This window comes from Crocodylus siamensis, chromosome 7 (genome assembly GCF_052110815.1).
Source record: "Crocodylus siamensis isolate JL-2025a chromosome 7, ASM5211081v1, whole genome shotgun sequence".
Lineage (NCBI taxonomy): Eukaryota > Metazoa > Chordata > Crocodylia > Crocodylidae > Crocodylus > Crocodylus siamensis.
The window spans coordinates 86996923-87020927 of record NC_143401.1 but is presented as its reverse complement, the minus strand read 5'-3'; the positions used below and the strand labels follow the sequence as shown (position 1 = coordinate 87020927).

The 24005-nt window shown below is 46.3% G+C and overlaps 1 protein-coding gene across 3 annotated transcripts in view; it reads right to left on the bottom strand.

Moving 5' to 3' along the window:
• LOC149860090 (uncharacterized) overlaps nucleotides 1-24005 on the bottom strand; it is a 184299-nt gene that overhangs the window by 105765 nt on the left and 54529 nt on the right. For all 3 annotated transcript variants that reach the window (XR_016443490.1, XM_090057395.1, XM_090057394.1), the window contains exon 2: nucleotides 9554-9735. Coding sequence is in view for 2 of the 3 variants with exons in the window: in XM_090057394.1 (XP_089913520.1) it covers nucleotides 9554-9735 (182 nt within the window). In the remaining variant the exon portion in view is untranslated. The remainder of the gene's footprint in view (nucleotides 1-9553; nucleotides 9736-24005) is intronic.

Below are 24005 nucleotides of genomic sequence, written 5' to 3'. Positions count from 1 at the left end.
TGGAAAGACAGTGGTGCAGCCCCCAGCCCCGAGCACATAGCAGGCAGCCCGCCCTTACTCCACACACAGACCAGGGGGGCACATGACCCTCATGCCTCCCCTGGGGGTGCAGGCAGCATCAGAAGCAACCCCCTGTACCCCTGCAGATGAGCCACCAGCTCCATCCCGCACCCCACCCCAGTCGCGCAGCCCCTGCCCCAGCCACAGCCTCAGCCCCACTCTCTGCCTCACCATGGAGGCCTTGATCTGCCCCCCCATTCACCTTCCCTCCTCCTTACCCCTTCCCCCCACAACAGACTTACCAGCCAGATGCTGCTCTCCAAGCTTCTGGACTGTATATTGGTAATCAGATCGGGGTTGGCCAATATGGCTGGTCAATAATCAGCCAACAGCATTGGCCCAAAAAGTCTTTATCAGTGCACCCCTAATGTGATTATTAGATAAGAAGCAGAGTTATTAAAATAAAGCACAGCACTGATATAAGATCAATGGTACAAACTGGTCACGAACCAATTGGAAATTGGAAGAAAGTTTCTAAACCTGAGAGGAGCAGAGTTTTGGAATCATCTTCCAAATAAATAAATAAAACAAACAAAAAGAGTTGGAGCAAGGAACCTGAACCCCATCAAGACAGAAGTTCGATAACTTTACAGAAGGGATAGTATGATTGCATAGACATGTTCTTGCAAGAGGAAGCAGAGCATGGAATGCATGGTTTGGGGCGCTTGCCATGTCCTTTGGAGGGCTGAAAAGAAATCTGGTCTCTGTGAAAATTCTTTCCATGTAGGTGGGTGTCTAATAGTCACGTACTCCAGGGCTTTGCTGGTTGTTCCATGGGCCAGGAAGAAATTTTGTCTCTCTTGATAGCAATCCATGGCTTCTGGCATGTTTTCTGGACTTCCACTGAAGCACTGGACATTGGCTAAATCTTCAAGAGGAAGAACTGACTTGGGTGTGCTGGTACAGCTATAAAATGATACTAAAAAAATTCTCAGACACTCATCTGAGTTTTCTCTCTTCTTTTCAGAATAAAAATTATTGCCAAACTTGGGATCAGTCAGGAACTTCCCAGCCAGACTGGGGCTTATGGGGGGAGATTTTTGCCTTCCTCTATAGCTTACAGTATGATCCAATTCCTAGGATCACCTGAGCATATTTCACTTGAATTCCATGTTGGTGGTGCTCTTGTCTTGTTCTCTTCCTGTTCCACATTAGGATCTTCTTTATCTAGCAGTGTGTGCCTACGATATACAAGAGGAACTGAAGTAGATATTCTTGTGGAACTTCCTGGACAAGCAGCTCCCTGGATACATAGGGGCCTGGCCCCAAGGTCTAAGAGATCTCTTCCAAACTTGTGTTCCTAAAATACCTTAACTGAATGCCTTGGCACCTACCACAAATTGTATTTGGATAATTAAAATTGCCTTAATTATTCTCATCTAGAAAACCATAAGCACTTTATTTTCATTAGGTGTTATTATTTTCTTTAGTGTCTTATTTTGAAAGCATGAGTACTAATAAAACAGTATCTTATGAGAGGCCTACTATTCTACTGTCCTGGATAGGATCTCAAGAAATATCAAGATTGTGTCTCATATATTGCCTTCCAAATTAACGAACAACAGAGGGGAGAACAGAGCCCCTGTCCTGTCCCTCCTCATAACCAGGAAGGTTGGATGCAGCTTTCATGAACCAGACATGGTGTTTATGGAAAAGACCTAGCACAATGAGCTCCTGGAGACCCTTAGGAACTATGGAAACCAAGTGGATAATTATCATCAAAATGCTTCCTGAATGCAATAATTGTACAGCCTTAACTCATTACAGGGCAGAGTTTTAACTTCACAGAATATGATGAGTAATTCCTTTCATACTGCAGAACACCCTCTACACAGGGCTGCAGTCAGTTAAAGTGGCATGTTTACACTACAATAGAAGCAACAGGGCCCTTGGGTTATCTGCTGATTTTTCTCCCATAATGAACATCTGCCAAGGACGCTGGGTACCTGCCAGTTTACTTTCAATTATAGTCTTAAAATATTTGTATAAATCAGATACACATTTATTAATGTAAATAAGCAGCTAAGAATACACCGTTGAGAGAATGAGTCATTTTTAGGCAATAAAGAATTCATTACTTTGTTTAAACATGGAAAAAATCTCTTTCCCTCCACACTTTAAGGGTCCATACTGACATTTGAAGAGGTTCGGAGAAAATTAGATTGAGTTAAAAATGGCCACCTGATCTAAGGTAAGTCAGGATGTGGGGTCCACGGGGTAGGGGATGGCTGGTGCGGTTAGGAGGGTTTGGTAGGACTGGGAAGCTAGTGGGGTCCATGGGAAGACTGGGGGGATTTGGGGGACATGTAGGGTCATCAGGAGGGATTGAAGGGGTTGCGGGAGTGGGGTGGGGATGCATGTCAGGGTCTAAGAGGGCTTGGTGGAACCAGGGGGGTCGGGGACCTAGCACAATTTGGCAGGAGGGCTTGGGTGGATCAGGGGAGCTGACAGAGTCTGCAGGGGGGTTGTTGGGGTCTGGGAGGTTTGGTGGAATCAGGGGGCTAGCAGGGTCCATCGAGAGAGCTTGGGAGAATGGGAGTTTTGGCAGCAAAGAGGCTGTCCAATCCTACCAACCCCCCCCCCCCCGGACCCTCCCAGCCTCCCCCTGTCCTGCTGAACTACCCCTGATCCTGCAAACTAATTCTGGGGCTGGTTTTACCGGTGTTCACAGGTCCCAGGAGCCTGACTGAAGTCAGGAGGGGTAGGCATATCAGAGGGGCTGACAGGTCTCCAGTGGGGAGTGGGGGTTAACAGGATGGGGGGCTCCCTTCTTCCCACCCCCAGACAAAATCCCCCCTGGCAAACTAACCCCCCCACATCCCACCTGCCCCTCCCCCCACCCCAACTTATTTCCTCAACTCCTGGCACCAGTGAAAACCAGTAAAACTGGCAAAACCCAGCTTGTGGGATGTGGGGTTTGGCAGGGCCCGGGACAGCTGGCAGGTCTGCAAGGGGGGATTGTCTGTCTGGGTTGGGATGAGAGGAGGGGAGCTAAAAATAGTCCAGTGCCAGGAACTGCAATAGTGTACATCAGTCTGACACTATTGCAGATTTACCTCGGCACATTTGTCACAAGTCTGAACACCAGCAAAACACTTGAGTGATATGGTGAATAAAATGGCAACATTTCAAAATCTTTCACAATAACAAAAACATTGATTCTGGGTAATGTAATAAGTCAGAAGTAATAAAGCTCAAGAGATCGCCCATATTGCTCCCACTCTTTCTGTTGTTATGAACTATGTTTCTTTGCTTTTAATCCTTGCAAATTAGGGTGGACAGGACTGGTTCAGACACCTTTTTGCAAACATCACACAAGGAAGGGAAGGATTATGTTAAGCTTCCCAAGTCTGCACCTATTGTGCTCTAGTTGCCCTTAAATTTAGTAAAAAGACCTGAATAATTCTCTCTTTTTGTCACCAAGATGCTTGATTTTATATATGCACACACAATTAAATCAGCAAGCCATACTGAGTATGGTCACAGAAAGCCACACACATGCATCATGAACCGTAATGAATACAAGAGTCTTAGCTTAATATTTTAAGTACCAGACATGCCCATGGTACTACATAAATAACACTTAAAATGATTTAATTTTTGGACTCTTCAAAGTGTTTCTTCCATATATTAAAAAGGTCTCTTCCTGATGGAGTCTAGTTCAATTAAATCTCACTATGGTAGAAAAACTATAGCACAGAAAATCTATAGAGAGAAAAAAATAGGACTGTAATTGATCCCAAGTTCAAGACTTCATGGCAGTGCAGCTATTGCAGCAGCACTGTACAAAACAAGTGTTCAGCTCGTCTATCTGTTTAATTCTGTGCTATAACCTACAGATGGCGGGGGGGGAATCCCTCTGTAGCTGTTTGTTGCGTTTCATGTTAGCGCTGTGCAGTTGAGAATTAGTAGTTTAAGAAGCATGAGCAGCCAGATGGAGGCATGGGATGAGAAAGGATCCTTTGTGAAGTCTTTCTGCAATTTCCTCTTTTGCAGCGCTTCTGGTATATTCTGCTCATGTTACTAATGATTCTGTGCCGCAGATTTGGGCTACTTGCTCATCTTCTTTCCTGGCCTTAAGCTGATGCTTGAAGTTCAAACAATCCTGGCTTCCCTCCACTTGGAAAGAGGTTTGTTAATACCCCAGCTGGAGCCTATTCTGCCTATTGAGACTACAGAGCTCTGAAGTTGCTGGTCAGCTGATGGGAAACAGAGCCAAATGAACAGCATTTGTCCACTGTGTCTCTAACCCTCTTGATGAGGATGGCACTTGATTAACTGAATGACTGACTGTAGTTGCTTGTCTGGCAAATTGCCGTAGCATGAGCACACTGCCAAAAGGCAGCTAGGGATGAAGGGGAGCTTATTCCAATGATGGTACCAGTATCGCTGGAGCCAGGGCATTGTGGTGCAGGACACGGGACACAAGTCAGAAGGCTATGGTGCCGGCTCTGACCATGGGCTAAGCCCACCTGCTACCTTGGCCCATGGAGCATTTAAGCCTTTCCCACATGGCTCTGCCAATGCCAGCTCCATGTATGACTAAAGAATCATTTATTCTTTACATTGCCAAAAGAAAGTTAGTTTGATTGGTAATAACAGGAAGGAGTTCAGTGAAATGTTTTAGCAAACAATTAACCAAGTATCTTGTTTTCCATATGCCACTGATGTTAAAATTTGATGCCACCTACTCTATATCCATAAGAACAATTTAAAGAGTCAAGTCAAGATTACTTAATGATGTCATTAGAACTGCATAAATAGGTCTTTTGTTGGCCCTGAAAATGCTTGTGTATAACATTCTCATGACAAAAAATGCGTGCACAATAATATAACATTCAAGCCCCCTAATCCACAAGCAGTAGATATACACGCACTTTACTTGTTTCAAAGAGGATTTGAGCCAATGCCAAACATAACCCAATGAGTTTAAATTCTTCAGGCCTTCACCTTTCGTTCACTATGGATTCCATCCAGTGACCTATTATTTTAAGCCATTGTTTGGAATTTGCTACAGCTTGATCCTGAAATATTTTAGCAGTAAAATAAATCATACTGAATTTTTATAAATGTTTATATGGCCAAGTTCGCTTCTTCCCCAGCCCCCCATTGAAATAATCTGAATTAGGTTTGTAATAAACCTGTTTAAACATTATATCCTTGTGGATGGATATGGCATTGGAATTTGTATTCCTTCAAGTCATGTACTGTATGCTAGCCTTCACCGAGAAGAGAACACTTTTGAAAAAAATATATTTTTAGCCATTTCTACACACTTCAAATGCAAGCCACAAATAAATCACATGACCAGCATCAAAACACAGATGAAGGGAGATACAAACAGGAACCAGATCAAAGGGTGCGTCACCAAAGAACTATACAAAGGAATAGCGCAGACATGTAGAGATAACATCAGGAAAGTGAATGGCCCAGTAAATCCAGGTTGTCTCCACTCAGAAATTGAGTATTTGGAGTCTGCTGTGATGAGCTCCCCGCTTACTTCGGAGACAAAAATTACTCTTATCAGTCTATCGTGACACGTTTGCCACTTTGGAGACAAAAGTTACTCACATCCAGCGCAGCTTGGGGACTGCCAATTTAGTAGTCTAAATGTGGAGCTGGGAAAACTCAACCTTGTCTGGTTTATATGGATTAGTTCTCATTATTGTTGCACATGGAAGTAGAAGATGTGCTTGAGGGGATGTAGACAACCAGGTGTGAACTCCCCCTGGTTTTCTACAAGCCAACTGCTGAAACTTCCTTAGCCTGACGAAGGGTTTTGAACCCGAAAGCTTGCTTAAAAATTGTTTTCCAACTATTTAAGTCGGTCTAATAAAAGATATCAGATTCTCACAATGAACCTTGTCTGCCTATGTCCTTAGACCAACACGGCTACAACCTACACCCCAGAAACCAGAATGCACCAGTGCTGCAGAGTGCATGTCCATCTGTGGCTCAGCTCCATTGGCCAGAGCAACAGGCCACGCCGGGCGTCATCCTGCCATTGTGAGGAAGCAAGGACTGCTACCAGTGGTAATGTGAAACCTGTGACTGCATCTGGCTCATGCAAAAGGGAGGGCAAAGATTATAGGACCTGATACTATCTAGTCCTTACTCCTTATATCTCAACTTGATGGAGATCCGCCTTCCTTGCACTGACAGCTTCACACAGATTCATAGATTCACACAAGTTCAGGGCTGGAAGGGACTTCGTGAGATCATTAGGTCCAGCCCCCCTGCTCTGGGCAGGAAAGATGGCTGGGGTCAAGTAACCCCCGCAAGGTGTGCATCCGGTCTCCTTTTGAAGATCTCCAGGGTAGGTGCCTGCACCACCCCATCTGGGAGTCTATTCCAGAGTCTGGTCACACGAACCATGAAGAAGATTTTCTTTATAACCAGTCTGAAACCTTCTTCTAGGAGTTTATGACCATTGCTCCTGGTTTTCCCCTGGGCCACTCTGGTGAATAGTTGTTCACCTAGCTCCTGATGCTCTCCCCGATATACTGACACGGGTCTGTTGTGAAGAAATCCAACCATTAATCCAACCAATCCATTAATCCAACCATTAAAGCCATATCCACTAAATTCCCTGGTTCTGAGCCCAGACCCACAAGGCCTCTTGCAGCAGCCAGCCTCTTGAGAAAGGATGTCCTCTTCTTCATAAACATCCTCTTGAGTCATGAGCCTCTGAGCACAAAAGCTCTGTGCATGTCATCTATCTTGCCTGAGGTACAAAGCAACAGGTAAGAATCATTACCAAGTCAACAGTTTTTTGGAAACCAACTGAATGATTCCTGCTGTGCAAGCTCTTCAAGATAAGAAATAGTCTTCTTTCTCTGGTCTTATTATATATCTTCAACCTGCTTTTTTCAAACTGGTTCTTGATACAGGACACAAAGTAGGGGCCTATTCAAAATGAATACTTTCTAATCCACAGGTCAGGCTACAATCATAATCAAAATAAAATCCATCAGATAACACACATACTATTACACTACAGACATGGATCTAAAACAGAATGAAGCAAGCCACTATTTATACAAGTTTATACTATGCATCTCTTATGTAGTTAGCCTATAAGGTGCAAATCTACCCTGCCTTCTGCCTGACTTCAGACTAACATACCTAATTCCTTCTCTGTGTAACAAGAATCACTGAAATGAAATCAGGTGTTATATCAGGGCAAAACTAATATCAATGAGAGAAGAGTCAAGTCTGCATAATCCAAATACACACAGTTGGAAGAAAATATCAAAAACTCCTTTGTAAAGTTGGTATAAATCAGTGTAGCTACATTGCCTTCACCCTGACTATTTACTCAAATATAAGCATTGGCCCGACTGTTACTGTCCCCAAATTATAAATAAGGCTACTAATCTAAAGAGAGATTAAGAGACTGAGATAATTTCCCTGGGCAAAGCATGAAAAAGAACCTAGATCTTGTGACTCCTGATCTTCAGCTTTTAAGAGTTTTCTTCTCCAAATGCATCACATGCACAGTAGGTACATCTATACATTCATTAATGCACCTTTGCTACTGCACATTAAGTTTAGTACCTCTGATGTGAGGTACTACATAAAGGCACATTAGCATGCACTAATGCACAGTAGCAAAGGCGAACAGTTTTTTTGTGACACTTAATGCACAGCAATGGTATAATAATCCCCATTGACTTCTTTTAATTTAAAGAGCAGCAATAGTGGATTATAAAGAGAGATAAGTAAAGAGCCCAGAGACCTGGATAAAAAAACTTGGTAATGCAAAGCAATAATGGAAACTTTACAATGCCCTCAGGGAGACTTAGAAACTTCCTCTGAGCATTATATTCTTGACTTCTCCAAAATTTCTGTAGTGTTAACTTTCACATCTTCTCCACAAGGTACATCAGTTCATAAGTATACCTAATCAAATAATAAAAACATTTCCCACATGGATTTCATTACCTGGTAGAATCGAAGTATCACTTTAAAGGCATAAATATGTTTGTTTAAGAAATAAAGCATCAATAAAGACACAGTGACGCTGCATGGTATCACTTTTTTCCCTTTTAACTTGAATTCACAATGTAGTCAGCTTTCAGAAGCAATATTTAATTTTTAAGGCTAGGGACAGACATTCAAAAAGCCAGAGCCTGAATTGATTCAACCTTTCAACTTCCTAGGTTGAACCGATTTGTAACAGCACAGACACGCGGGCACATGTCTGCAGTTGCTCAGGCCAAGAGCCAGGGGTGCTAAAGTGTGCCCTCGGTCCAGGCTGAACTGGCCAGAGAGGAGTTTAAATTCCCCCCTCCCTGTCCCATCAGCAGGGACCCAAGCCAGGTTTGCTGGGCGCTCCCCGCTTGCTGCTGCAGCAGCAGGCCAGCATGGCCCCTAAGAGACAAAGAGAGCAGGGAGGGGGTTATTGTCCCCTCTACCCCCACTGCCCTTGGGGGACTGCAGCTGGGTCTGCTCATCCTGACCACCACCAGGTAGCAGAATAAGCCCTCTCTTGTCCCGTCCACTGACGCTGGAGGTTAGGGGGAATAACCCCCACCCCTGCCCCACTCCCAAGGGGCCCAGCCAGCCAATATCTGGCCCCACCAGGTGGAGGCTGGCTGGGAAGCAGCTCAGGAGTGGCAAGAATGCGAGGGGGAGTAACCGCTGCAGGCAAGGGGAAGCTGGCTTCGCCTGCCAGGGGTTTTTCCTCCCCTCGCCTCCAGGTGTGGATCCTGCCGCACTGTGCAGCGCCGCTGGGGGCGCTTCCTTCGGCCTGGCGGTTTCAATCTGAGCCAGGCTGAAGCTCCCCCAGCCCTGAGCAGCACTGTGCCTTGGCACTCAGGGCTGGAGGGGCACAGCGCTATGCCCAACTGCGGGATAGGTGGCGGGGAACTTGTCCTCCTAACTCCCCACACCCAGGCTGAGCTGGGGCTGTCAGGGAGCCGCTGTAGCCAACAGAGCTTCCCCTTCCTCTTCCTCTCCTTCCATGGGGGTCTGACCATGCCCCCACTCTTGCTGCTTGATGCCAGCTATGGGCTGGGATCTGGCCATGCTCCCTCTCCCCCACCTCTTCCCCCCCAGTCTGAAAAGCCTAGCAGCCCTGCAGACCAGGGTGGGGATTTAAACCACTTCCCAGTCATACTCAGGCCTGCGCAGGCCTTGCGATGCACCCAGCTTCCCTCACCAAAAGAGTTCGCTTTAGCACCCCCCAGCTTTTGGCCAGAGCCACTGCAGGTATGTGCTTGCATTTCTGGAATCAAAAGTGAATGTCTATTCACTTGCAAACTGGTTCAATCTATGCAGGTTAGACTAACTTGCAAAGATTGAATCAATTCAGGGTCGGGGTTTTTGAGTGTCTGTCTGTCCCTAGCCATGGAGGCCAAACACAGCCCAGAGTGAACTGGGCTGAGTCTCATGGCACCAGTAGACTGTTCAACAAGAATAAAAATGACAGCACATTGTAACAGGGGACAGTACTGGTCCCTGTTTGAGAGAAAGGTGGCAAAATACTTACCAGAGATGGACATGTGGCCCATTATCCCGTTGTGGGCAATTTCAAAGTCATCTGGAACCAGCTGTGCAAGAGACATCCCCGAGTGGTCAGGGTGGTTGGAAGGACCCATAAGAGAGGTAACACCAGAGAAGGTCGGTGACCTGGACAGGGGACCGCTGGGCAACCAAGTGCATTGCAACAATCTACATGGAAGGATAAAAACAGATGGACTTTAATGACCTATGATTTTCGGTGGCATCGACGACACAGCCATGATAGCCAAATGACTGACAGTGAGGTACCAGGAACCAGGCAGCCAATGGGGAGGGGGTTGAGGGTGAAGTGAGGAGGCCCTCTTTTGAGCCCTGCTACCTGGAGGGGCTGCAGTAGAAGAGACAGACATTGGCAGAGGCCCCTCCAAAGGACTACCGAGGACCCCGCTCCAGGTAACTCAGTGAGGTTAGAATAGACTATTTCCTCACTGAGGCCACAGAGACTGCTGACAGCAAGACAAACCCACTGAAGCTGCAAGCTAGGTAAAGCGTTCACAACTGTCAGAAGGACAGATCTCCAAGATTTGAGTTGGTCGGGCATGGACAGGGCATGAGGAGGGGTGGAGCGCTGTGATGGGGGCCAGTACACCGGGTACCTGTCATCATACACGAGTTGCCGGTTCCTTTTTTTTTTTGGTACATTATTTGTTTTCTCCCATCAAGGCGTGGTAGGTGAGTCCAAAAAGGGGGACAAGGACCAGCATGACTACTAAAGATCACTAGAGACAAGGAAGGTGGCCTATAACACACATATTAAATGACTGGAATAAAGCAGCCATCAAGAAAATGCAAGGTGCAAAGGAATGTGACAGGCCAAAGTAAAAAGCAAACCAAACTGGCACAGTACAGGGCTGAATGCTGGTGCTTTTGCTCAGACTGGGTAATTGCACACATGGTCCAAATAGCTGCAACGTGATTAAGAGAGTCAGAATCTGTCCCACAATAAAAAGAGATGGAAAATAAAAGCGCAGCAAGAACAGAAAGAACAATCCCTTCACACCCACTTACTATGACCCACACTAGGTTTATAATACGAGGACTGGGTTCAAATCATATACCCCCAGTATAAGCTGCACCTTTATGACAATAGTTTCTTTTTTGTAGACATAGACGTGCACTTTTTCCCTGCTTTACCTCTTGTCTTGCTTATTTCTACCGATTTACATTTTCACTGACATCCTACCACAATTTTAGCTTTTCTCATTCCTTGGAGTCTCAGACTAGCAGATACTCCCTGTGCCTGCTAAAGGCTGACTGTGCCCAAAAGCTTGCTATGAACTTTTCTCCAACTACTCAGTTGGCCTTATAAAAAAATATCGTATCTACCCAGAGAAGCTTGCCTGCCTAGGATGGTAAGAGGTAGGGCACAAATCAGGGAGACTGTCCTGGGCCCCATGCTCTGGGGGGAGGCTAATGGCCCCTCCTGCAGAGCTTGCCTAGTGCTGGTGACTCCATGTCGCCCCTGCTGCCGGCTTCACGTCCAGCTGATTGCCACCCCCCACCACCGCTGCCGCTGCCAGCTTCTTCGCATCCAGGCCCCACACAGGCTGATTTGCCCTGGGCCTCGCAACCTGCTAGGATTGTCTCTGGTAACAGGCACTGTTTGAGCTATGGAAATGACCCTCTCTCTACCCCTCTTCTCTCTATCTCTCTCACACACACACTCGCACACACACACAATCCTGAGACAAAAGAGCTATAGGTATGGGACCACTGAATGACCACATCAGTGTTGATCTACTTTGGAATTACTGGGGCCAGTGATATGGACATCACTGGATTATCAGTAGTACTCATTACAAATCAACCCCTCCACCAGGTCACTGTATGTGCAAAGTCATCTAGACCTGCAATCTAGTGGGACTTTCACCCACCCAAATGCTGACAGACTCCTAGTAATGGGTCACTATTCTGGCTATTGTATTCCCTTCATTATGGGCAACAGAAATGTCATTTGCACCAACCTATATTTCAAACGCAAAGAAACCCATTAGGTCATCCAGTCTGATCTTTCTACATATCACAATTACTCAATGAATGACTATCAGATGACTGTCTAGGAACTATTTTCCTCTCTCAGGGGAGAAAATGTATCCTATCAATAAGAATCCAAAGCCTGATTCTGGTTAGTAAGACATGTAAAGAAAGCCTAACAAATTTAGAGTTGGGGGCGGGGCTGGGCAATGACACACAAAGGGTAGGCAGTAGGTGAATAAGGTAGGCAGTTGAACATTTTCCAATGGGACAGTTTTCCATTAGAAAATAGTGACCCAACAAAACTGAAACATTTTATAGAAATGTACTGATTACATCAAGATTTTCTACAAAGAATTATTTAAAGCCAGCACTTCAATTATATCATTTTGATTATCTTGTACATGCTCCATTATAAAAGGACAAAACATTTTGCCTTTAATATATTATAAAGTATAATGTTCATAAATTAAAACAAAGTCCTACAAGCTTAACAAAATGAAACACCTTAATCTTGTCATTGGTTTGTCATTACCAGCAAGGGCAGAACAAGAAGAAATCAGCTTAATTTGCAGCAAGCAAGATTTAGGTTGGCTATTAAGAGAAGTGTTTTAACTCGAAATGAAGCCAAGTGCTAGAACAGATTGTGGCATCCTCCTCACTGGAAATTTCTAAAAACAGGTTGGACAATCTACAAGGGGCCTACTTGACCCTGCTTCCAAGCAGGGAGACCAACCATGAAGCATTTTGAGATGGTTACTTTGCTACCTGATAACTTATTTCTTTTTAGATTTTGCTTTGCTGGAAATTTCATTTTTTTGTTCTGATTTGGAACCAACAAAAATTTTGAAACTTCAGAATTTCCCACCAATCAGAAATTCTGAGCATCAATCAGTTATAAAGGTGAATTAAAAAATACGGCAGGGCTAGAGATATTAGGACAAGCAGAAATACCTATCAACTTCCCCGGTGATCTCAAATTCCACTCTTGACTGTGGTTATGCCAGCTATGTTTTGGTACATCATGAACTAAAAACCGCAAAAAATTAAGGGAAATGCAATATTTTTGGGATGCTACCTAAAAATTAGAGCAATGACTGCTGAACCTGGAAACACAAGCAAACAACCCAAGACTATGAAGAGAGAAAACACAACTAAAGATGAAAGTCTGCCTTGCTTTAAGTGGGCAAAGTTCATGGAAGCCAATAACATTATGAATTCTGAATGTAGATTTGCACATTTATTTCTTCTAGGCAATCACTGCCTTCTCCATAGACTAAGACCTTGTAGTGGTGGAGAGGTTTGTGTGTCCCAATGATCCTCAGAGATGCCACCCAGAGTCTCTCATTCTTGGCAGGGTCACAACAAACAGACCTGACAAGAGGTTCCTGACAAACCACAGTCCAACCCCAAGTCCTCAATGGCAAGTCAGACAAAAGAAGATGTCAGGATCTCAACAGCTGTACAGATGGAAGAAACCTGCAGCTTAATGGAGATCTCCTGTCATCTAAGGCTTTCCCTTGCTACTGGGCTGAGACCTCCATCTTGTCAAGATTGTGTGGTTGCTGTTTCTGCACACTACCTTCCTCATGTTAAACAGTTGGGCACAGGCTTCTAACACAGGAAACAAAACACTCTCCTGGTACCAACCACCAAAAGCCCTGCAGCAATGGACTAGTTGGGACCGAGATGGGACTAGAGAATCCGGCAGTCTCCAACCATGGATCTGCACACAGGCAGCAGTAGCTTGATGGTCATCTTGCACCTGGGTTGACACAGGAGTGCAATGTAGCAGCTGCTACCATGACTGAACAGTCCTGTTCAAGATCCCTCTCTGTTCACCCCATGAGGAAGGAGATAGAAAAGGTTCCCTAAACTTAGGCTGTCTTAGCTGCTCTTGGCTGGATAACGGAGTCCAGGAGAATCACTCCCTCTGCAGTCGAAAACATCACAAGAAAATAATTTTTGCAACATGGAACCTTTTCACCTTGAGGAATAACTAAGACAACAAATGGCCAGAAAGAAGAACTGTCATCATCTCCAGGGAACTGGCAAGATACAACATCAACACTGCAGCTCTGAGCCAGACCAGATCACTGGATGATGGTTGGCTGAGGGAAGTGGGAGAAAGTTACATTTTTTTCTGGAACAAGAAACAGACTCAGGACAGATGCATTCATGATGTTGGCTTTGCCATTAAGAATCACCTCATTAGTCAACTTATGGAGCTCCCTGTGGGCATTAATGAATGTCTTATGACCCTCCATCTTAAGCTCAGCAACAACCAGTACACCACCGACATCCATGCAGATGCCCCAGTGCTTGATGCTGACAATAATGTCAAAGAATAATTCCACTCCCACCTTGAAAATATAATAACTAATACTCACAAGGAGGACAAGATCATTCTCCTCAGCCACTTCAGTGCCAGAGCATGATGGGACCTGGTACTCTGGAGTACAACTAACTGGGAAAGAAGAAGTAGGGAAAGCTAGCACCAATGGCAACCTTCTCCTAAGCAAATGCGAGGAGCTTGGTCTTTTTATGATGAATGCCATCTTCAAACAGAGAGACAAATACAAGACCACTTGAAGACACCCTCACTCTAAGCACCGGCACCATGTTATTGTTACAGCCTGTGATTGAATGGATATCTTTATCATACGAGCCACATGAAGAACTACTGAGTGGTGGACAGATTACAGTCTCGTCAGATCCATTATGAACATCCAGCCAATACACCCATATAGTTGAGTGAGGGATAAGGCTCTGTGCCCCTCTCGCCCCCCTGCCCAGGGAACAGAGAGACATCTCCACCTTCCTTTATGAATGTGAAAATGTGGGTGAGCCTGGAGAAGTATCAACAACAATGCCTCTGGAAAATCCTCCACATCAAATGGAGGGATACAAAGCAGTCAAAGGGAAAGAGACTTAATGGTGGGGGTCTACTACAGACCACCCAATGAAGGGGAAGAACTAGACCAGGAATTCTTAAGTCAGCTCATGGAGCTAGTTAGGTCAAAGGATGTGGTCATCATGGGTGACCTTAACTTTTCAGCCAGCTGCTGGGAAGAGCAGTCAGCCAGGTATGACCGCTCACATAGGATCCTAGCCAGAATGCGGGACCTCCATCTAACCCAGGAGGTGCACAGCCCCACCAGGGGAGACGCCTTGTTGGGCCTGGTGCTGGCCACTGGCAACAACCTGGTGAGGGGCCTGCAGGTGCTTGACCACCTGGGCAACAGTGATCATCGCCTGCTGGAATTCACCATCCAGTGCAAGGTGGCAAAGGCCTACAGCAAGGCAGCAGCCCTAGATTTCAGGAGGGCGGACTTCAATGAGGTAGGGAGAATAGTCGGGGAAGCACTGAGGTCACGGAGGGGAGGGGAGCCAGGTGTCCAAGGAGAGTGGTTGCTCCTTAAGGAGACGATCCTCCAAGCCCAAAGGGAGGTAATCACAGCATGGATCAAAGGGAGCAGGAGGGCACATAAGCCCCCACGGCTCACCAAAAGCATCTGGGAGTGTCTCCTAGCTAAAAGGGAGGCACACACCCAATGGAAGGGAGGGGCCATCACAAGGGAGGACTATACTGCAGTTGCTTGGGGATGCAGGGGGGCAGTCAGGAAGGCCAAGGCAGAGATGGAATTGGAACTAGCTACCTGGATCACGGACAACAAGAAGTCATTTTTTAAATACACAGGGGGCAAAAAGAAGGTTCTGGGTAATGTGGGGCCCCTGCAAGACAAGCTAGGAAATTTTGTCGTCACACCAGATGACAAAGCTAACATATTTCACAATTTCTTTACCTCCATTTTCCTGAACAGGGACTGGAACAGCCACCCCCCTCTGGAACCCCCTCAGACCCCAGGGGACGTGCACCTAGGCCAAGGGTTAGTGAGGAACTAGTTAGGGAACTTCTGGAAAGACTGGATGAATTCAAATCAGCTGATCCGGATGATCTCCACCCTAGAGCACTAAGGGAATTAGCTGAGGTCATTGCGGGACCCCTGGCACAGCTGTATAAGCACTCATGGTGCTCTGGTGTGGTACCAGAGGACTGGAAGAGGGCCAATGTGGTTGCCATCTTCAAAAAGGGGAAGAAGGAGGACCCAGGAAACTATAGGCCAGTTAGTCTTACCTCAATCCTGGGGAAGCCTTTTGAGAGAATTATTTTGGCACATGTCCACGAAGGGCCAGTGGGTGGAGATTATACTTAGGGGCAACCAACATGGGTTCATTAGAGGCAGGTCCTGTCAGACCAACCTGGTGGCCTTCTATGACCAGGTCACCAAATCATTAGATGCAGGGGTAGCAGTGGACACAGTGTTCCTGGACTTTTGAAAGGCCTTCAACACTGTCTCTCACCCCATTCTCATTAAGAAACTGGGGGGCTGTGGTGTCGACACCCACACAGTCAAATGGGTTGCCAACTGGCTGGAGGGCTGCACCCAGAGAGTGGTGGTAGACGGGTCATTTTCGACTTGGAGGGATGTGGGCAGTGGGGTTCCGCAGGGCTCGGTCCTTGGGCCCACACTTTTCAATATCTTCATCAGTGACTTGAACGAGGGGGTAAAAAGCATCCTGTTCAAATTTGCTGATGACACTAAGATGTGGGGGGATGTGGGCACGCTAGAAGGGAGGATTAGGCTGCAATCAGACCTAGACAGGTTACAGGTGTGCGCGGATGAGAATAGGATGGGATTCAACACTGACAAGTACAAGGTGCTGCACCTGGGGAGGAACAACCGGCACCATACCTACAGGCTGGGGAACTCCCTTCTTGTCAGTACAGAGGCAGAAAAGGATCTTGGAGTCATCATTGATGCCAAGATGAACATGGGCCGGCAGTGTGGGGATGCAGTCAGGAAGGCCAACCGCACCTTGGCATGCATCCACAGATGCATCTCAAGCAGATCCAAGGAGGTGATCCTCCCCCTCTATGCAGCACTGGTCAGACCACAGCTGGAGTACTGCATCCAGTTCTGGGCGCCGCACTTCAAGAGGGATGTGGACAGCATGGAGAGGGTCCAGAGGAGGGCCACTTGCATGATCGGGGGCAGCAGGGCAGGCTAGGCGGGGACAAGGAGAGGCTATGGGACCTGAACCTGTTCAGCCTCCACAGGAGAAGGCTGAAGGGGTATCTTGTGGCCTGTTACAAGCTAGTCAGAGGGGACCAGCAGGCATTGGGGGTGTCCCTGTTCCCCCGAGCACTACCAGGAGTGACCAGGAATAACAGTCACAAGCTGGCAGAGGGTAGAGTCAGGCTAGATATGAGGAGGTGCTACTTCACGGTCAGGACGGCTAGGATCTGGAACAACTTCCAAGAGTAGTGGTGCTGGATCCTACCCTGGGGGTCTTTAAGAGGAGGCTAGATGAACACCTTGCTGGGGTCATTTGACCCCAGCACTCTTTCCTGCCATGGCAGGGGGTTGGACTCTATGATCTGGTCAGTTCCCTTTCGACCCTACAAACTATGAAACTATGAAATAAGAAGATCACCAAACAAATGCCAGCATACTTGCTGAAGCCAAGGTTACCAGCCTTGAGTTGGTGATCCTCAAGCACCAGCTTTGCTGGACCAGTCACTGTATGTAGATGCTTGACTCTCAACTCCCAAAACAAGTTCTCTACTCCCAGTAACAGCCCAAGATCTTGTGGTCACCAAGGACACACTGTAGGCAAACATCAAGAAAACAGATACCAACATCAAGAGTTAGGAGGAACCGGCTGCCAAACGACTTCAGTGGCACTTCAACCTCAACCAAGGAAAGGGTCTTGCATTCAAAGCAGAGAAAAGAAAGAGGAGCCAGGAAAAGGAGAGGAATCCCAGCCTGCACTCCACTCTCCCCTGCAAAAAAGACTTCTGTGGACAGATCTGTGACTCAAGGATTGGACTATTAAGTTGTTGCAAGGCCCTTCAATGAACCGTGGTAGAGATCATCCTTGAACAGAAGGATTACCACCACCAACGAAAGTCACTGCATTAGACCTAAGCCAGTTCTAGATTTAGTTCACCAGCCTGATGAATTCTAGGAATCTGGCAAGAATCCCAATCCAGGTTTGTATCCAACCTTCAAAGCAAGTCCACCCCTCTTCAGACAGACTGGCTAGAAACCATAGACCCAAGTGCTCCAGCTCTTTGTGGGATTAAGACAAATCCCACATTTCTACATAGGCAACGAATGGATATTGAAGTTGCTCATTCAAATTAAAGGAAAAACTATTTATAAAGCTGTTGCTGGTAAGCATTGCTCATTGACAATATTCCTATCATTAGGAAGTTAGTATTCAAAATACAATTCAAGTAAATCCTTTAAGTGAGGTGTTACAAAATTGAAAGTGTCATAATTAGCCCTTGACTTCCCTGTATTCTTGTCCTACGAGGTGCTAGAGAAGGAGGTGTGGTCTCACATTCATTGCTATACAGCACGGGTGTCCAACCTTTTTTAGTCTAAGTATCCCCGGTGGCTGGACGCCGAGCAGGGGGTGGGGGGTAGTATGCAGTTTGATGCCGAGTGGGTGGGCAGGGCTGGGGTGCCACCACCACCCAGGAGCAGGGCTGGGGTGAGGCAGGGAAGCTCACCAAGCTAGGGTAAGGGCAGAAGTGCCCCTCTGTGGGGCAGGGAAGCTCACCGGGCTGGTGTGTGGCAGTGGCGGCTGCCATGTGCAAGCTCCCCTCCCCCCCCAAAGGATTACTGTTGCCCTCGCCCCACCCTGGCCCTGCTCCTGGGAGGCAGCGGTGCTCTGTCCCTGCCCGCCCGTGCATACCCCCTAGGACCAATCCGCGTACCCCCGTCGACAGCCCCTGCTATACAACAACATAGCTTTAAAGGGTTCCCAGTATATTCACCTCAAAATACCCTAAGCAAGCCAGAAGTTTTGCTCTGGATAAGGAGACCAGCAGCGATGTATCTGCAGAAAGTGTGCACATGTGGATACGTGACAAGCCTACCACAGAGTAATCCATCTCACATCACACACTGTACTAAAGAGCACATACATAACCAGCTCCCCCAAAGCAGGTAAGCCATCTCGCGCTGGCTCCAAAGATATAAAAACAAGCAAGCCCTGTTCTGACTCATTTCAAAGGTTCACCCTAGTTGATCCAGCTGTAAGTAAGTACTTGGTCACTCAGGCAGGGGAGTGCACGGTAGACTGACACAATGCCAGTCACCATCACTCCCTCATGTGCCGTTGGCTACAGAAACCAGTGTGGCCTTCACCACACTAGCTCAATGGGCTATTAGGTTCAGATACACCTTTAATGCGACTTGGAAGGCATCATGTGTCCATACCTGTAATACTGTCTTAAAAGCTTAAATTTTTATTTTGTGACATGTCTCAGGGTGCCTGTACACAAGCGCGGAGGCTGGTCCAACACGCTGTAATTATGCTGTAATCGATTAATTGAGTCTGCTGGCCCTCGGCAAGTACCGCGCTCCAACAGTCTCCTGCATCTCGTGTATTAGCATCCCCATGCTTAAAAATGGCGGCAGGGGCACTTAAAGCTCATTCAACGAGCTCTAGTTCAGTTCAAGCATCGCCAGCACCATTTTTAAGCACGGGGATTCTGATACAAGAGATGCAGTGGTGCTTTAATTAGAGAGGCTCTCAGAGCGGCTTTAATTAAAGAGTCACCGCCCCCTCCCTCCCCTTCTCCCCATGGATGTGTAAAGTGTTCTCAGTTACTGAGGAGCCTAAAAGGAGCTGAATATTTTCATGCTCCAAAATCTACATGCACAGTCGCATCAACTTGAAAACTCATACGCTAGTGGCAGGGCTGGGTAGAGTTTGCAGTAGAAATTTGGAATTTGATTATTCAAAGTGGCTTTTTTTGGAGCACGATAATACAAATGTTCCCTTAAGGTTTCCTAGACAAAATAAGCATTTGATGAAAGGCAGAATTTAAGAACTGGAACAGACCAGAATAAAAGAATAGTTTTGGGCTCCACAATTCAAAAAGGATGTGGAGAAGTTTGAGGGGGTGCAGAGGAGAGCCACGCGCATGATCAGAGGTGAGGAAAACGGACCTTATGACGACAGGCTGAGAGCCACGGGGCTCTTCAGCCTGGAAAAGTGCAGGCTCAAGGGCAAGCTGATGGCCACCTATAAGTTTATTAGGGGTGTTCACCAGGATCTGGGGAAAGTTTGTTCACCAGAGCGCCCCAAGGGATGACGAGGTCGAACGGGCACAAACTCCTCTGCGACCATTTCAGGCTGGACATAAGGAAAAGCTTCTTTACTGTCCGAACCCCAAGGTTTGGAATAGACTGCGCCAGAGGCGGTTCAAGCACCCACTTTGAACGCCTTCAAGACACTTTTGGATGTTTATCGTGCTGGGATCCTATGATCCCTGCTGACTTCCTGCCCCCCATAGATATCAGTAGTGTAACCATCACAGGTTTCAGCAAATGCAATGAGGCTTTGGGACTACTGGACCAAAAGAGGCTTCTGAGCTATCAAAAGCAATTGTTTGCAGGCAAGCATCTGCCCAAAACAGCCCTAAAAACTGCCCAGCCCTTCATATACACCACAGCCATGAAGAAAGTTATGAAAGCAAAACCAAAAATACTCTCTGATATGCCACAGGTAAAAATCAGGTAAGAGGAGGACCCTGCCACTGCTTTACTTTCAAAGTTACTAGGTCAATGCATGCTCAGATGATCTGAGGAAGAGGAGCATGTCAGGACCATGTTTAAAAACACCTTTGTGTCCTAACTTTCGTAGGTACCTGTGAAAGTCGTGAACAACAAATGTATTTGAATAAACTCCAAGAGGTGCATACAACAAGCGAGTCAGCCAGGAGATTTTCTGTCTATAAAGAGGAGCACCAAGCCATTTTAGTCTAAAGTCAGTCAAAAGGCAGCGTAGATTTGCAACCACTATCCATTCTTATTTCTTTTCCTCTCCTCTGGTTATCCTTCTCCTATGTCACATATGAAATTAAGCCAACAGGGTTCCTAAATACTGGCAGCTCACTCCAACAGGAGCGACTCCAGCAGGAATTATGGCATGAACCAGCACCTGTGACCACAGTGTTATGTGCCTAAACACCAGATTTAGGCACTGAACATCAAGCGCACACTACAAACTTGTAAATCCTTTGGTGCATGAACTACGCCCTGAAAGAGGACCAATAGTCTTGCAATGCCAGCACTGGGCTTGGACCTGGGAATCCCGAGCCCAACAGCTGGCTTAGCACCAATGTGACCCTAAGCAAATCATTTGACCCCCAATGCAGCAAAGGACCTAATCCCAGATTACATTTCTGCATAATGATCCCTTCTTAAAATGGTAAAATCTACACATCACTATCAAAAGTGAAGGCTCCTATTGTGCATCTGGGCACTACAGTAGCTTTACAAACAGGTACCAGCTAGAACAATAAGGTTACGCTGGAACATTTTTTGTTGGGTTTATATGGGCGGAGGCTCACAAAACTAGTCTGACCTGGTTCTAGTCTTCTTAAAAGGAAACATACCTCTAACACAGCATGGATTTGTGCTGTCAGAAGCTTCTCAAGCTGAAGACATACTTTGGAAACTGAAGGGAGAGTAATGACCACAGGGTAAGTCTCCATTGGAGGTGTGCGCTGGGAGTTTTGCTTCTCTTCTAGCCCTTTGAAAGGTCTTCCAAAATCCTTGCCTAACGTGACAGATCTAAAGTTCATACTTCAAACTTTTCTATGGGTAGTGTGCGAGTGCCGGGGATACCTAAGGCCATAGATGGGTCCTGCCAGGGTGCTTGCTATCCCTTGTCTGAATGAAGAGGCCCAGACAGCACCAGGACAAATTTATGCTCTGAGCTCACAAGGAGATCTACACAAATCAATCCCTCGCCCCAAGCAGAGCTTAACATTAGCGGGATACTGTGGGAACGCAGTGACTGAAATTGGACGAGAGCTTTCTCATCTGCTCCTTTGACGATGTTACTTTTGCTCAGCAAAGGAAGCCCTTCTTTCCCACCCCCACTATGCCAGTTAGCAGATCTGTAATGCTCAACACCAGGCTAATTTATGCAGAATTTAAGAGCAGGGCTATTAAATCCATCTTATTCATAAATCCTGACTTTTTTAAGTTTACAGGGTCTGACTCATTAATGGTATTTGATTGCTTTTTCATCTCCCCTTTAATTTGAGAATAGATTTAAGATGGAAGCAAGGACATTCAAAGGCCAATCTTGTTTCTTTCCTTGCACGGGTGATATGAAAGGCTAGCAAACTGATTCAAGTTGTTTACTACCCCTCTTCCTTCCTGTAGCACCCGCCTGTATCACACACATCCAGCTCCTTCTCAGTCTTAACTGCCTGCTTATAATCTCTCAGTCTCTGCCTTCTGATAATGATTTAAACTAAGATAAAATCTGTTGGAAAGGTTGCTCCCTTAAACAAGCTGTGAGCTACAACAACCCAGCTCCGGTCTAGGGTGGGCTGGGGGGGCTTTGGCAGTGTGATGGCAGTGGAGGAGGGGAGGGGGTTCCCTGCATCTGTGCCAGGGCCAAGCAGGAGGGAGCTGCGCCCGTGCTGCTACCTGCTTCTCCCCAGGTGGGGTCTGAGTGCAGCTTGTAGCCTGTGGGGAGCTGTGCCAGGGCCAGGCAGTGGGAGCTGTGTCCACACTGAACCCTATCCCTACCCCACTTCCCAGATGCAGCATGGGCACAGGGGAAAGCTGCCCAGTGGCTAAAAGCTGCCCCCGGGCCACAGCCTTAGGAAGTGGAGGAGGGTGGGCAAGGAGAAGCAGCATGGGCATGGGGGCATCTTCCTGCTGCTCAGCTCTGGCACAAGAATGAGCATAGGCAAAGCCCTCCAGCTCCATGGTGCCAGAGCCAGCGGGTCTATGGGGCAGATCCAGCCTGCAGCCCGTAAATTGCCAAGCCTAGGTTTAAAATATTTTATTTTGGGATGCAAGGTTAACGTCTGACCTTAGTTACAGGTGACAGCTCTTACTGAACTCAGTGGGAGACAAGAATATATTTGAGCACCACAAACTGGTCCAAAGTTTGCTGAAAAAATGTTATATGTAAAAAAACTGCACTTCCTGGCTATTGAGAACTTACTATTACATTATGTCCCAAGTAGTAGACCCCTCTATCTGAACAAAATATGCATACTAAATTTAAGTTTTAGAACATGATTAAACTTACTAATTGAGTTTGTTTTAATGACTAATTTCACTTAAATAACTTAGCAAATCCATTAAAAAGGTATCGTTTAAATCCACATTATGCCAAAACTCAGCTAGCAAAGTGGCCTTGAATCTTTGGAACTTGAAGTGCATTAATTTTTCATAGTACAGATGGCATAAACTGTGAAACTTTGCTGTATGTGCTGAGCTACCTGAGCAGGGTATCAAGTAAGCAACACACATAAAACACTTCTAAGCAGTTTTAATTGACTCCAATGACAAGGTAAGCCAGCGATTAAGTGGTTTGACAGATGAGAGCTGATGAGTACAAATGCGGGAGTTATGCTTGAGATTTTCAAACATTTCTAGGTCAATTAGGAACACAAGTCCCATTCAAAGCCAATGACACTTGTTTTCCTGGTTCACTTAGATTCTTGAAAATCCTCTCCAAGATGTATAAATACTATAATTTGACAAGAATGCTTATATATTAGGTGAAACTTTAATTCTGAATTGACACCACTCTAGCACAGAGATATCACACTAACCTGCACCCCAGACCAAATCTGGACCATGGAGCATCTTGTGAGCTGGGTCCAGACTGCAAGGAAGCTCCTGGGCTGAAATCAGATTTGGTGGCAGTGGGGCAAGCAACACTGCAAGGGTTAATGAAGCAGTTATTTGCTCCCCTCCTGCTGCCAACAGACATGCCCATCAGGGCTCCATAAATGGGAATTTGGCAGCAGGCACTGCCCCACAAATTCCCAGCTCCTCATGGGCTGTATTTATGACAACCCTGTTTCAGCAGATCACCAAAAGTCTCACTTATTTCCCTGTAAATTTCCCTGACCTGATGAGGTACTGATCATTTCTTCAAGACCATTACTTCAATTTAAGGTCCTACTGCAAAGCAATGGAGAAAAAATAGTATTCCAGTGATACCATTTTAAATGACATAACCCTAGCAAGAACCTGTCAAGGCACCCATTCAGAGTTCGCAGATAATATACAGCAATTAGCACATCTACCCTGAGATGGATTGTCTGCAGCGCTCTGAAGCAGAAATGAACACATGCTGTGGACAAGGCTTATGCTGGCAATAAAACATTCCCCAAAAACCAGTGGCACGAGGAACACAATGATACCTGTAGGTAGTACTCGGGGCTCAATAAGCCACAGCTGGCTAATTTCAGGTTACCCTAGCTACACCTTGAGTGCTGAAGCAATGCTAGAAAAGGTTTTACACTAACATATGAAGAGCAAGATTAGCTTCCTGTATTGTGCGTGTGTCTGGGACGTCCATTACGGAGGCAGATCAGCAAG